General features: G+C 36.0%; 1 protein-coding gene across 8 annotated transcripts in view; it reads right to left on the reverse strand.

Annotated features, from left to right (window-relative positions):
• Positions 1-16379, reverse strand: part of LOC124543739 (syntaxin-binding protein 5) — a 283002-nt gene that overhangs the window by 29103 nt on the left and 237520 nt on the right. For all 8 annotated transcript variants that reach the window (XM_047122025.1, XM_047122019.1, XM_047122020.1 and 5 more), the window contains one exon: positions 13287-13421. In XM_047122025.1, the coding sequence (XP_046977981.1) occupies positions 13287-13421 (135 nt within the window). The remainder of the gene's footprint in view (positions 1-13286; positions 13422-16379) is intronic.

Raw genomic sequence — 16379 nt, forward strand, 5'->3', positions numbered from 1 at the left:
AAGATCCCTGAATCCTGGCGTAACAGCATTCTATCACCAATATATAAACAAAAAGGGGACATTGCGAATTGCGGAAACTACAGGGGCATAAAACTCACGTCACACACACTAAAACTGTTTGAAAGGATCATCGCTGCACGCATTAATGACTGTACTCGTATAACTGAGAACCAATATGGCTTCACATCTGGCAAATCTACCATCGATGCCATTCAGTTAATTAGAGTTGTGATGGAGAAACACCGTTCAAACAAAGAAAATCTGTATCTCCTGTTCATCGACCTAGAAAAGGCTTTTGATAGGGTACCCAGAAATCTAGTTTGGCAGGCTATGAGAGCTCAAAACATCCCGGAGTACTATGTGACACTAGCGCAAGATATGTACACAAACACCATGACGCGCGTCAAAAGCCCAGCGGGACTTGGCGAGCCCTTCCACGTAAACGTAGGAGTACACCAGGGATCTGCCTTAAGCCCATTGTTATTCAACCTGTGCATGGACTACATCACGCGAGACATCCAAAAGCCAGTACCAGAGTGTATACTTTACGCAGACGACATAGTCCTAGTAGCGAAAAATGCACAAAGCCTACAGGAAACACTTAACCGGTGGGTGACACAAATCGAAAACCATGGGCTACGCATTAGTCGAAGTAAGACCGAATATTTGGAATGTGACTATGGAGGGACAGAAGAGACGGGATGTAATATTTACATAGACAACCGCGCACTACCCAAAGTAGACAACTTCAAGTATCTTGGGTCTGTGCTTACTACTGATGCAAATATCGATAAAGACGTGGACCACCGCATCAAAACCGCCTGGATAAAATGGAAATCGCTTTCGGGTGTTCTCTGTGACCGTAGAATGCCTATTCGTGTAAAGGGAAAAGTGTACAAAACAGTAGTACGCCCATCCATGACTTATGGGGCAGAGTGTTGGACCATCAAAAAGACACACGAACAACAACTGCATACAAACGAGATGAAAAATGCTTAGATGGGCGGGAGGAATAACCCGGCTGGACAAAGTAAGGAATGAGTATGTCAGGGGATCGTTCAAGATAACACCGATTGTCGAAAAACTGAAAGAATGTCGACTGCGCTGGTACGGCCATATCCTGAGACGTGACGATGACCATCCCATCAAGAAAGCCTTAAATATCCCGGACCGACCACGGAGAAGAGGGCGACCGCCCGCAACCTGGTGGTCAAACATGCAAAAAGAGGCCAAGAAAGAGAATCTGAGTACACCGACGAGTCAGAACAGAGCTCTCTGGCGCAGACGTACAAGGAGACCCGACCCCAGCTGAACTGGGAAGAGGGTTTTGGACAAAGAAGAAGAAATGGTAAGTTATTCATTATATTCTTGCAGTACAGGGGCTTTTTTAATTTTATGAACGTATAATTAAAGCCTTCTCGTAAGAAATTCTTCTGTAATTATGTTTTTATATAGGTGAGCGAAAATGGGCGTAGGTCGCCTATCGCCACCATATATTAACAATTATTTACATGCGCCACTTCTGGAAGCTAGTATAGCAAGCTGATATGTTATGTCCATTGTATATACATACACATACACACACTGACTCACCACTTTTCAAACCAGTAACACAATCCTGAATGAACAAGTTTATAGTAGTACTAATACGCACTACATTATATTAGACATATGACATAGAATGAAATAATTATATATAATCATTATTTAATGATAATTAAACAGAAATGAAAATTATGTTGTCACCAAAAATTGAATATAAATCTGTTATTATTAAAGACCTCGTCTTACAGATTCATTAATTATTCGCAGCCCTAGCCCTCAACCTTCAGACGGACCCTTCCTTCAGATTTGCGTAGCGGAATCATTCCTTTTATATATTGAAAGTGATTTTTGTCGGATTGGATAGGATTTCGTCGATAAAATCCCGAGAGAATGTTATTGTTACTTAGGTATTAACAAAAAACGAAAAAGCTTATCAATCGATCTAAGTACCGAGAGGCGCTATTGCAGAAATAAGAAAACATACAAGTATCCTGAACATTATTGTTGTATAAAATAAATAATCTTGCAGTATTGAGTCACTGTTTATTATAATCAGGATTAATTATATAAAATAACGTATTACGAGTTATGCAACCATCAAGATTGTATGTTCCGATTTGAGCGGAAAGTAAGCCTTTGTAATATATATACATTTTAATATTAAATTATTATATAAAATAAAGTGAGATGGGCGTCTTGATGGTAAGTAGTCACCATGGCCAGTCATTAACAAAGAAATATTAACCACTTCTTACATCGCCATAGCGCCACTTTGGGAGCTAAGATGTTATGTTCCATGAGCTTAGTATTGCTGTTTGGCGGTAGAATGTCATACACAAAGCCCTACCACCAAGCGGAGTGTTTACCGAATTTTCATATGCTTCATTTGTGTTTATAATTCATCTCATGCTCGCCGGTGAGGGAAAACATCGTGAGGAATCCTGCTTGTATACGAACTGGTTTTAGAGTGGTGGAAATTGCTACAAACCTCAAAGGGAGAGTAGGCGTAGCCCAGCAGTGGGAAATTTATAGGCTGTTACTGTGCATCCTTCTTTATCGATTAGTTCCTAGCGCTTCTGAATAATAATAATAATAATCTGACATATGTTTATGGAACCAATCCACCAGCAATGAGAATGAGTCGCGTAGTGTTGGCGTCAGGCAGGCGGCCCGCCGTAAAAATCTGTCCGGTAATAAAACTCGCACCGAGCCCTCATAAATGAGATAAGGGCCAGCCAATGACGACGAGTTATATTAATACTGATCTCTGATTAGATCGTCGTTAGTTAGATTAAGCTACGTCAATTTTGAACCAGGAAATCAATTACAGCTGGAATTGGTTCATTAGACATATATGTATCTACACATGTTTATCTGTACATTTAGAAGCTATTCGAACTATAATTGTTTCTTATAGTTTTTCTCCAGTAGTAGTTTACTTTAGATACAGTTATATAAAATATCGATTACTGACTAAGGCTAATTTTGAGGAGGTTTGGAAAATCTTTTACCACAATATTACAATGCGGGTTAGTGGATAAGTTTTCCCACCGACGGTACGGCGCTATTGTGAGCTAACAGGTCCATATCTTACGTTTATTATTACGTATATTTTCGACAAAAAGTTGGATAGAATTATTAGATTTAATTTACATTCACTTCCAAAATGTCCCAAAATATCCAGTACAGCGTGTGTGCTCCTAGTGCTAGAGTTTGCTCTACCCCAAATACTTACTTTGACCAATCGCACAAAAGTTTTGACCTCTATTACCCAATCACAGAGGGTAAGCAACTTATTTGTGGTATCTCTAATATGGTTTTACAACAAGATCTTCCAAAACGGTCAAAATAAACAATTGTTAAATTTAAAACCATCATAAAATACTGCAGAGCTTGAAAACAATTATAATGTTCTAGATTTTCATTACATTCTAATTGATACTTTATTTTAACGCCTAGTAATTCTCACTTTAGGTAGAGCTGTCAGAAAATTGAGCGACCTCGTCTAAAATATTGTTCATAATAAGTTCGTTTGCGAACTTTAGTCGCTTTAAGTAATAAATACAATTTTGTTAGGGGAGGTATTATTTTAGCGCTAGGTGCGCTTAAAATAGTCCGATACAGGACTATTTAATTTCATAACTATTTAATTTAGCGACAAATTATTAACGATGCACGGGGATTGTATTTTATACAACTCACTAAAGCCCTGATGAACTTTGTAAATACCATCATGGAAAAATTAGAGCATCTATGACAGATTTAGTCGTTTCTTATCCTTGAAGGCTGTTTTCCAATACCGTGGTAGAAATTCTGACGATTCAAAAATGCTCTATTGTAAAGATACTCGAATAAAATACATTTGTTTTGATAAAATGTTGTAAACTGGTTAAATACTGACTGTTTTTTTTTTTGTTTTACGAATAACCAAGATACATCATTAACTTAATAAACATCCTCTAAACAATATATTTAAATAAAGTCATGGATACTGATTATTTTAAATCAACGACGTTTTTAAATATAGTCATGACTTAATATGTCAAGCGTGTCCTTTAAGCCAGCGAGCCAGTCCGACCGAAGTAAAGCCGAACCAATCCACCAAACTGGAGCCAACTAAAGCCAGGTCTTGACGGGTGCCCAGGTCCGATCGTTTATCACATATCCGGACAGGTAGAAGCGATACGTTTCTCAGACACTAGCTAGTGTATAAACTGTGTTATTAAACTAACACTCTTTTCTTTTGAAAATAATATTGAAAAATGAAAGGGATAAGATTCCAATATTTTGGCCTATTAAAAAAAAATTAAAGCTTGAATAAAAAACCTTGATAAATAAGGCATACTGCTCAATCCAAGATTATACTAAAGAAAAAAAAAAACGGGGACTTAGTATTTATTGATTTCTAGATAGGACGTATAAAAATTAGTTGTCGCCCGCGGCTTCACTTGTCTTTTATAAGTACATTGTCATGTGTTAGGTTAAAAGTAGCCTACATTTGTTTATTGTTATAAACACTTAAAATATATATATATTTAATATGGGCGACATTCGAGGTGATACATATTTATAGGTGTAAACAACATTGAGATATATCCTTAGAGTTCTAGGTTGCTTCATAGCAAATTCGTCAAGTTTAGTTCATTGGTTTGACAGTGAAAGAGCAGAACAGACAGACAGACAGAGTTGCTTTCATCTTTATAATGTTAGTATCAATAGTATAGGTTTAGATTATTGTTGTTTCAATATACTCTCTAATTAAAATGGCGGAAAAGAGTAACTATTAAGTTTCTTGCAAATTCTTGGGAGAGTCTACATTCCGAACCGGTGGTAGGTTTATATTTAATTTAACAGTGAAACATGAGGCTCCAAAAGTGCTTTTATGAGCTTATTTGAATAAAGAATACTTCGATTTGATTTGATTTCAATATCATAACAATGTATTGTACAAATTTATCTTTTATTTTTATAACTAAAGAAAAACAATATGCCATATTTTTAATCAATTAAATATAAAAGCGTTTTTAATCAATTTGTTACGACACGGCTCGACGTGCTACTGAATTTGAACGTGTAATACCAATTGTAATAAATATTTCAAACTGTTTGATCCTCGTGTGATAGATTGAAAAATAATCCAGCATCGGGTATTGGTAGCCGGTACAGCTCGTCCCGTAACGCGCTGGCGTTCATGTTTTGACATATTAATAACAGACTGCTGATTGCATTGCGCGTGTATGGACCTAGAATATTTGATATTTAATCAAAATATACTTTATTCAGGAACGTTGAATTGTATTTTACGAGATTCAATTAAATTTAAAGTTACTATTCATACGCGAGAAATACATTTTTCAATTATAACACCAACTTTTCCGTAACGTCCTTACGCGGTGTATGTAAACCCGTCTAGGTACCGGGTACGTATTGCTCACTAATCATATATTCTACTGAGAAGCAGTAACACTTTTTATTGTTATGCTCCGGTTTGAACGGTGAGTGTGCCAGTGTAACTACAGGGCATAAGGGATGGTTAATATTTCTTACCATCAGACGGATAATTTATCAGTCTTAGTAAGTTGCAGGTATTGTGTTTTGAGCGAAATCGTAAAGTTTGCTGAACCTTAAAAAGACGAACCAAAATTACCACACCGCTTTAAAAATGTTACTTCACAGCGTGTAGGCATGTCGTTTACATCCGATGTAATTCTTGTAAAATACTTAACAAACCATTTCCATTAAGCATACTTTTGAAAATTATAATGGCTAACTCTCTCTTCAAACCAGGACACAATAATATGATATGTAAGTGTCAGACTGTAGATTGTGACATATAGATGGTGTTTACCCAAAAGCACCCACTAATCCCCACCAACAAGACTAAGAAAAAACATCTGACCCCGATTAGACAACTTATTTTTTTCTGGGAGGAAAATAAATCAAAGATCTTTATGGCATAATGTTGGAATATTCAAAGGTTACGATAAAATCACCGCGATAGAGTAAAAATGGCATTACGGAAGTTCTTTAAAATGGTAAAAAGAACCTTGGACGGCGAGTGTTTACAAGCGCTCTGAAAGGAATCTATTGAGAGCGCGGCGCTAAACCCAGAGACCGCTTAATAACAAGAAACTTGCCGGAGCTTTTAATTTATTTCGGAACCATTTTTCTCATCGAAATATTACACGTGTGAGATAAATAATAAATAAATAAATAAATATGAGACAATCAATCAATTAATCAAAATATACCTTATTCATGTAGGCTTTTATAAGTACTTTTGAATCGTCATTTAACAACTATTGTAAGTGAAGCTACCATGTATGTAATTTATCCTGCTTGGAAATCCACGAGTATTAATTCCACGCTTCATCATCGTCTTCATAATCTTGTATTAAATAATAACACATCACATACATTACTCTGATCCCAATGTAAGTAGCTAAAGCACTTGTGTTATGGAAAATCAGAAGTAACGACGGCACCACAAACACTCAGACTCAAGACAACATAGAAAACTAATGATAATAATCTATATCGACTCAGCGTAATCATCAAATCGAACCTTGTAGTGACCGTACCCATGAAAACCGGTGTACACACCACTCTACCACGGAGGTCGTCAATCTAGTCTTCAAGATAGATGCTGTAATTAATGGTTAAAGTAATGTTATGGTATAATTACGTGCCCGTAATGGCGTTACAAAGTTAGCGCGTGTCTAAGTGGGTTAGAGTTCACTGTAGGAAAGTACAAGAAAACAAAACTTCTTTACTTCTTTAGCTAAAATACTGTATTTTATATTTAAAACTTTAATAAAATCCAACGATGAAATAAAATACAAACTAAGGTTGTGTTGTAAATATATAAACTTATAACGCCAAGTTTCCGACTCCGTGAAGTCCGGAATCCTTTCTGGGACGGTATGGGTTATTAAAATAAAATACCGTCCATATTTTTAACTTTTTAAAATTCAAAGCATTGAAATAGTACAATTCCGAGGTCTGTAGTACTTAAAGTTCTGGGTAGCCCGAATTAGGAAATGGGTGGTACTTTTTTTTATTACCTTACGAAACAAATGAGCTAGGGGGCAATGATGGTAAGTAGTTACCGTTGCCCTTAAGCGTCATTATGCCAGGGGTACAGCCTACAGTTAGCCTACAGTTAGTCTTTCGGAAAAAGGCGTGTTAACAGGACCGCTAACGTGACGCACAGTAATAACAACAAAAGTCCAAATTCGAATGAGAAAACAATAATAATACCTTCCTCTGATTGTATTATTAATTGCAATAATCACATCCCGAAGTACATTACTAGTTTCAAAGTGATTTTTTTCTTCTCTTTTTTTTAATGGAATAGGTTGGCGGTCGAGCATATGGGCCTGATGGTAAGTGGTCACCATCGCCCATAGACAATGACGCTGTAAGATATATTAACTATTCCTTACATCGTCTATGCGCCACCAACCTTGGGAGCTAAGATGTTATGTCCCTTGTGCGTGTAGTTACACTGGCTCACTCATCCCCACAAACCGGAACACAAGAATATTGCGTACTGTTGTTTAGCGGTCGAATATTTCTGATAAGTGGATGGTACCTACCCAGGCGGGCTTGCACAAAGCCCTACCACCAAGAAAATCTTCAACATCTTAATCTACACAATCCATTAAATTGTCTGTCAATCTACTGAAAATTTGTATAGCATGCTTAACCCCTGCCCGTCCTCTCAGGTGAAGTTGCGGCCGGAAACAAGTACGCATATGTTAATATGACAGACAGCATTCCATACTTTACGCCTCGCGAAGAGAGCGAAACAGCTATACATATTTATATTACTAACCTTTTCAGTAAATACTTTGGCATTATTTTCCTTTATTATATTTAGTTTGTGTTAATAAAATTCCATCGCTATTCACTAAAGATTTCATTCCACTAGATAGCGCCAGGTTTTCGACCCTGCTCGCTGTCCCGATGTTTATGGGAGTTTCCGCTATAAAATGTAACACAAAAGCGTTTATCATACCGACCGTATTAAATACACGTACACATCTCGGGTCCGATCGTTTCACAGGATATTAAAGGAATCGCACATTGACGACTTTTATGGAGTATTCACGATATGAAAAAATATGGTATTCAATGGTTATATGGTTATTTGAAAACTACATGATCAAATCACTTAACAATAAATAATCGCAATAATAATAAGTATTTTATCATTAAGTAGCAGATTATTATTAAAAGTAAAGTAAAGTAACATCTTGTACATTTCTCACTGTTGAGATAAGGCCTCCTCTTCCATTAATCAGAGGGTTTGGGACATATTCCACCACGCTGTTCCAATGCGGGTTGGTGGAATACACATGTGAATTACAAACACAAATTAAGCAAATATAGATATATAGTGGTGCTTGCCTGGGTTCGAACCCGCAATCATAGGTTAAGATGCACGCGTTCTAACCACTGCGCCATCTCAGCTCGATAATTATTAAATTATAATGAATTATTTATATGCAATTAAAACTATTTTAATTACGACAAAGTACTATAAGTTCTCACGCGTGTGCATAATTAATTTAAAATTATGTTAAGTACATCATTAGAGTCCTACTTCCCTATAAACTGACCCTAATCAGCTGCGCATGATAAGGTATGGTAAATTTCATGTAGGCAAATTGTAGTGCTTTCTCTCTTACGTTCATAATCCAAGATACCACCAACATCTCGACTGAAAAAAGATTCAGGAGCAGTGCAACAAATTAGGGGTAAGCACTGTTAACAAGAGTGAGGAGAATATCTTAACATAAAAACCTAAAACTTTTTGATCCTGGATTTGTATACAAAATGCAATGTTAATAGAACAGATATACCGCAGACATTTTTAACTTTGCTTTCACGTAAATTCAAATCGTTTATAAAAAATACATTGGTAAAAAAGGCATATTATTCGATACAAGAATGTACCGTTGACTTCCAAGCAGGATATATTACTTTAAATAATTGAATTAACTAACTTCACTTTGTATTTTTAAATGTTGAAAAAGAGTAACTACTGAGTTTCTTGGCAGTTCTTCTCGGTAGAATCAATTTTCCGAACCGGTGGTAGCTTCACTTAATTGCAAAATGACGATTCAAAAGTGCAAAAGTAAAAGCCTCCTTGAATAAAGTTTATTTAGATTTGATACACGGTATCTATTTATAATTACTAGTTTTTTGTAACTTGTCCCGTGTAAGGGTCGTTAGCTTTAGGTATAGAGAAGGTATTTGATTCAATTTTGCTTCATAGCAAAGTGCATCGGATTCAGTTGAATGGTTTAGCCGTGAAATAGACAGACAGAATTGCATTCTATTCTTTTATTATAATATAGATGATTTTACATAATAACAGTTTCTTTTATGTAGTCCAGTGTGTCAAGTTTTGCCGTAGAAACGGCAGAACTCTCTGTAACGTGCGGCTGGTTTTATAAATCAGAAGCCGAGGTGACACTGAGCTATAGCGCAGTTGCCGGCCCCATTGCCGCCGTAACTCAGCGCGATCTGATAAAGTTGAAAAACTTGGCGAATATACGGAATGGATGTCTTCAGCGCGGTGTCCGTCACGCTTATCAGATTGCAGTTTTAGTGTACCTGCGATGCGACACGCTGTAGGCGTTCTACGTCATTGCCTAAAGAGCTGTGTAGGTACATATATTAGTCCAAGATTTTTAGATATCCGCTCTGCATAATATCCTTCTACGTGATTTTTCGATTGGATCATGTCGGAGGGTGCCCCCCAAGTATAAAACCGAGTTTCTGTCGCCCGAAACCGCGAGCGTTAGCCGCCATCTTGGAAAACGTTTTTTTGCATATATCTCGGAAACGGTAAGTTTTACGTTAAAAACGGAAAAAAAATTTATTGTAGAGAACAAAATTTCCCACCTTTTTCATACCAAACTTTTCCTCCTATTGTTAATATTTTCCGATATATTCTTCGGTTTAGTATTTACTCAAATATTCGAAAGAAGTACCACTCATTCAATAAACATGAAATCAATATAACACCTACGAACTTTAAATTTGGCAGGTTCCTTATAGACACGCTAAGGACGGATTTTACAAAAGATTTCAAAAGCCCTTATTGGATTAAAATCCCCCATTGTAATTTTGTGTTTTGTAAACTACTAAAAAATTAACGCATCATTTTCCGATCAAATAACATCGAAATTAATATAACTAACTAATTATCTATTCACATTATATTAAAAATACCTTGAGTTATCTAATGGCGTATAATAAAATTTCACTTTCAAAAAATAATTCAACGAGAAGCAATTCAAACGATGCTTCTAGGAAGCAGGAAACCGTTTTCCATCCTTTAAAAAGCCGCGTTATAATAAAAGGGCATTCAGAGAACCATCGTAACTTTGCCTTTAAAAGTTAAAAACAGAATTGTAAAGGTAAAGTATTTGCTACCGTCTCCGAGCCCTACTTAATGAAAGCCTGCCTGGGCAGCTGCATTGTGAAAACGCTCATATATTTTTTAAATAGCCTTTTTCATTATTTATAATATCATAATATTTCAAAGAACTTTTTTTGAAATGAAAATGAATCAACTTGTTTTACAAAAGGTAACGATCAAATGATACTCTATTGAAGTCGATTATAACTTTTGCATGGGATATTAGCTAATGCGAAATGTAGATTCAACTGAGACGAACACACTACAGATATATAACTATTGTTATTATACATTCGGTAGGAAAATAAATCATACGAATTGTATCTAATAAAGGGTTTTTCGTGTATTTTATAACCTAGGAGTAAAAGAGTATATACTAAGGTATAAATTTAATGAATGATTCAATCAATATACTAATTGTTGGTTCTCAATATATATTCTGTAATGTTATGTAAGTAGTATAAATTAAAATTTATTTTGTGAGAAAATATGATACTCATTACTTTGGTACAAGAAATAAACTGTTTTGTGGGGCGATACGAGTATCTCAGAGAGCGTTCACAATGCCTTTGATATATTAAAAAACGCGAAGTGCTCAAGATTTTAGTAATAGTGATTTCATGGTTGATAGCACGCCTTGGAAATGCATTCCTCCAGGCTATGTTTGGGATATTTAATACAGAATTAATAATAATAATAAATTCAATCAAGATAATTTTCTAAAAAAACTCCGTTGCGTTTCATTTGCCGGTTCTTCTCAGCTCAGAGTAATTTCATTTCCGAATCGATGGTAGTATTTAGTTTATAACCAAAAGTGTGATGCTTCTATATTGAACAAAAGAATATGACTTGATTAATCTATTTACCAGCTAATTGCTCAAGGGTCGTATGGGATGTTAAGATGTGCTTCAAATAATTAAAATGTCTACAGCTAAGACCAAACGCGACACATTAGGCCCATCTGTTTGTCTTGTGTTCCACTCTTGCTTTAGAATTTCAACATTTAAATCGTCCCTTTGTTTAGCCGAGATGCTGTCTCAGGTTAGATTTATCTCACATGAAAACATCCCGAATTTCGTTAGTGAATCCCAAATGAAATCTATTATCAACGAGGGTCGGGTGTCACCGGTCCTGTCCGGATCTCGTCGGTTAAGATGGCGTGAATGCGACGGGTAATTGATTCTGTCGCCGGTTAGCCGGCTTTTGTGTCGAAGTAACCGGTTCATGGCTCAGGTTTCTCGGTTATCCGGTGAAGTGAATAAACAAGGGCGTGGAGATTAAATCTTCACTGCAATTAAAACGCGGCGCGACATTGCGTCGAAGCGTAACGTTACTTGAACCAATTTGTCTTTTTAATAAGTCATTTCTAACTTTAATGTCTGTATTAGAATATTTTGTTACAAGTGATATGTTTAGAGGATGTTTTTCTTTTATTTTATGTAATATTGACCATGATAACATACAATCATGATAATATCTTAACAACTTGATAACGAATTACTATGATTTAGCTTTATATTTAGTAGAAGCAATAATAGATAGTTAACATCCCAGGGCTGGGCAAACGCCCACTTATTCCCTCCATAGCATTCTCGTAATGTATTCATTACAGCCTTATTTAATTCCGAACGAACATATGAGGGTATGTTTACAGATAAGAGGCAACGCAACTTCAACTTAATTAGATGAGTCACAAAGGGCCCGAGACGAGCAGCCTGTACAGGTAATCTCACGTTGTGTTAAAACAGATGTCTGAACGTCCCTTTATATGTAAATTTCATTATTTACGAAGAAACGAGATATCAAATAAATGTACAGTGTTTATTTTGCTGTTTTATTCCAGTCTCGTTCGCTTCGCCTTTTTGTAATTAAAGCCGTTTATGCTTTTTTGTAATTGCGTTCAAACTTGATTAAATAATATTTGCGCAATGTTCCACAAGATTTTATAAATTGTGATTGTTTTTGTAATTAGCGTCAAACGAACGAAAGAGTTACGTCAGAATTTTTAATATGTATGATAACTACATGCAATCAAAAGACGACTGCAATTATGAAGGTGTTTATGTTTCGTTACGATAATAGTTTATCTTTGAGTAACCGCGCACTGTTTTTATAATCACTAACTGATCGTATTTTAAAATGTAGAACTGTACGTTTTTTCTGAATTGGTAGGTTGGCAGGCAAATTACCTGATAAATGGTCACTACTGGTCATAGCCATTGGTGTCGTCTCTTACATAATCAAGCTTGGGGATTGAGATGGTATGTCTTTTGTACCAGATACAATGGCTTACTTACCATTTAAACCGTTACACAACTAGGCTGGGTATTGCTTGAGGGTGGTACTCATCAGTTTGTACGAAGACCTATGACTAGGTACATGAAAAAATACTTCATTGTACATACAGTTATTTGTTACAGTGGATGCCCCTGTAGCGTTCGATATTCGTTAATAATAATAATTTCGTATGACCGGAATTCCTTGATCATAAATGACATAACCTGTATGCTCGGTGATGTATGGCGACCCAAATAGCAGGCTGCGGGCTGCCCACCGCTGATAATTAATGCTTTACATTTTATGTTCTCATTTAAATGACGTCATAATTACTGAACGAGGCTGTTTACAATTTACATGCGCCATTGTGTACCAAAAATGTTTTATATATGTGCTTTTGGTGGTGCTGTTGCATCTGTGAAAAGGCTTATGTAATGGACATATGGCTGGCGGATTCGAGGTCCATACGGATGCGAACAGCGACCCGTTTGTGCATCGCTTTGTGTATTTATAACGTGAAAACACTCACACTTCGATGGCTTTGTTCCAGTTGATGACGTAGCCGCTCAGCGCGAACGTTTCGATGTTTACCACGTGGACGTTCCCGCGCTCCGTGCCCACGTGGATCCATTTCGATTGGAGCGGCAAGTGCAGGCAGGTTATCCTGGTGACAATTTACAAATATATCATTCATCTCATACGAGGTCACTGATGTTGATACAAGGGTATCTAGTTAAGACAGGAGGGGTAGAGGATGTGACGCAAACGAACAGTCTCGTAAGTAACAGGCAATATGAGCTACAGGGGTCATTGCATAATTCAAATAATATAATATTTTTTAGATAACATAATAGCTCTCTAACAATTTCCTTAATCCGTAACCAAACATAACTCTCTTCGAGGGTATCGACGCGCTAAGTACTACCCGTTGCGTTGCGGCATTTCTGCGCAATGTACTCTTAACCTATTTTTTAAAGTAATTACTAAAAGATCTCTATAGCGGAGTGCAGCATTGTGCAATGCTAAAGAAAAAAAAATATAACAGTTCTTATTCCCTTGTTGAAACAAAATAGTCCCATTAGGCTAACAGTATTGTGTCACGCGCCGCGGGACAGGGCCGTCGGTCGGCGTGTCGCGGCGGTACAGCGGCGTCGGGAGAGGCTTTGAAGGTATTCTATTGGACCTTCCTCAAATAAGGGATTGTTTCGTCTCACAGTCAACGTCTGTTATCTTTAAAGGCAAAGATTTACGCCTAAAAATATATTTCGATTAACATCTACATAGCTATGAATAACAAAGACTTTTTTAATATATTATACTACTAATATTGCCTCAAATTCAGCTTAAAGAATCGATCGAACTCGTTCACATCTGGAGAATCTCATATAGCGTAAGCTATCAAAGTTTCAGTTCATAAATAAAATTGTATACAATTATTGGAATAAATAATTTTCACATGAATAAGGTAACACGTAATTATGTTGTTTCCATTGAAATTGGTCAATTATTTCCGAAATCAATACAGTATAAATACACTCTGCTTTCTGTGTTAATTTTGTAAAGTATTTGTAGTTAAGTTACATAAAAATGAATAAAACAATTTTGCAAAGATGTTTCGTGTTTTGAATTATTTGTTAAAGCATGTGTAAGATTTTGTAAAGGTTTCAATTTCACAAAGGCCGACACGAAAAGGTATTACCACAAATAGTTCGAGAAACCATTCCTAGAATATAAACAGCCAATCAGGATTGAGGGGAGCTGTCACTGTTTCTGATAACATCAGACAAGATTGAGATATGAACTTTGACTTTGAAGGCCCTTCACCTTCAGAAATTCAAATTATTATTAAGCTAGAAGCCGTGAACAAATTTACTTGGAACGTTGCTTCGAGCTATCAAATCCATTATGTTTTAATTAACTATTAATATAAAATCTGAACAATATTATTTATCGATTTAATAGTTATATTGAATTTCTTGCAATGTTTATAAAATTTAGTTTTTTTAATACGAGCGAGATAGCATGACAGTCGTTTTAAAATTTTATTTTACCATATATAAGGCGTTATCTTGCCTGTATACCAGTTGTAAAGGGGATTTGTGGAAGAAAATCGTGCTACGCTGTCATCTAGCAACGGATATATCAACCAATTGCACTAATTTTATAAGGAGATGTTGTTTCTTTGTGAGTAGGGGGTAATATGGTATAGATATGGTGCAAACCGAGGCATCTTGTTAGTTTTATATAACTATGTAATTAGATCATCAATAGGTAGTAAGTAAGTAAGAATGTAAGAAGTAGATACAAAATTTCCATTAAAACTCACCATAAAATAAATATAAATTTGAACGATATTGTTGATTTATTGAGGCTGTGGGGCAAAACTATCACCCCCTACCACTGGAACTAGTCGGATGTAACAAACAAAGTGTGTGACGACGACGATATAAATTCGAAATAGCTACGCATACAATCACTTTAAAAAATACAATGTGTGTAAATACAAGGATATACCCGTACGAACTCGTCGCTGAAGCGGTTTAAAGCGCTTTAAAGCTAAGCTATCAAATGAGCTCGATAAAAATATTATTCTTAATATGGAGTTTTGAAATTGAATTATATATAGAAGATATTTATGTATTAAATGTAATCCTGCTATTATACTTTAATAGTTGGAGACCTTTCAAATTCCTCTATCAGCTCGTACTGGAGCAGCATTGTGGAAGAATCTTCAAACCATTCTACTTTACTAAATTGTTGTGTATTTCCGCTTCAAGGGAATTATGGGCCATGTTAAGGTGGATTAAATATAGTGTACATATATTCGTAACATGCTTTTCATAGTAACGAGCGAGTGGCGTGTCGACCTCATATTATTTTGAGAATCAAATTGTCTTGATTTTTTAAAAGTAACGCAACGATTATTATCGTTTACAACTTATTTGTTTTCTGCTGGGATATTTGAGGCCAGTCACATGATGTCGTGAATATATTTATCATTTGAGCTTCGAAATTTAATTTACGCTTGGAAAACCGCGAAACCGCAACCATTGATAGAGCATATTGAAATAAATTGGAAATATATAACATAGAGGAAGCTGAATGGTATACAATTAAGAGACGTACAAAGCGAAGTCTCAAAGCCACTTTGCTGAACGAAATTAAAAATACCACCTTTGAAAGGATAGCAGCGGCCGGCGGCAGGTGCGAACTCATTCATCCGGGGAAATCTTTTTAAATGATTCCCGCAGTAATTGCGCTTTGAAAACTGGACTTTGTTAAACCAATTTTCAATCCATGAAAAAGCAATCAGGGCCCTCTTGTGTACGGAGAGCGTGTATACAGCAATAACGCCGGACATCAAAATCGGAACCAATGAAATTGCAACCCCGAACGCATTATGCCCCCAATGATAAACATAAATGAAGGTAGGGGCTGATTAGCACAGCGATTGACGTGTAATCACTTAAGCAACAAAAGTCACTCATTAATTTGATTGAAACGAAACATTTCCATAGCATTAACTAAGTTTGAATAATGATTTTCCTAAATTTATTTGTTCGGGAATCCACAAAAATGTGAAAAGTTATAAACTCGACGAAAGTATTTCCATAAAAGCCAT

This window comes from Vanessa cardui, chromosome 3 (assembly GCF_905220365.1).
Source record: "Vanessa cardui chromosome 3, ilVanCard2.1, whole genome shotgun sequence".
NCBI classification, from domain to species: domain Eukaryota; kingdom Metazoa; phylum Arthropoda; class Insecta; order Lepidoptera; family Nymphalidae; genus Vanessa; species Vanessa cardui.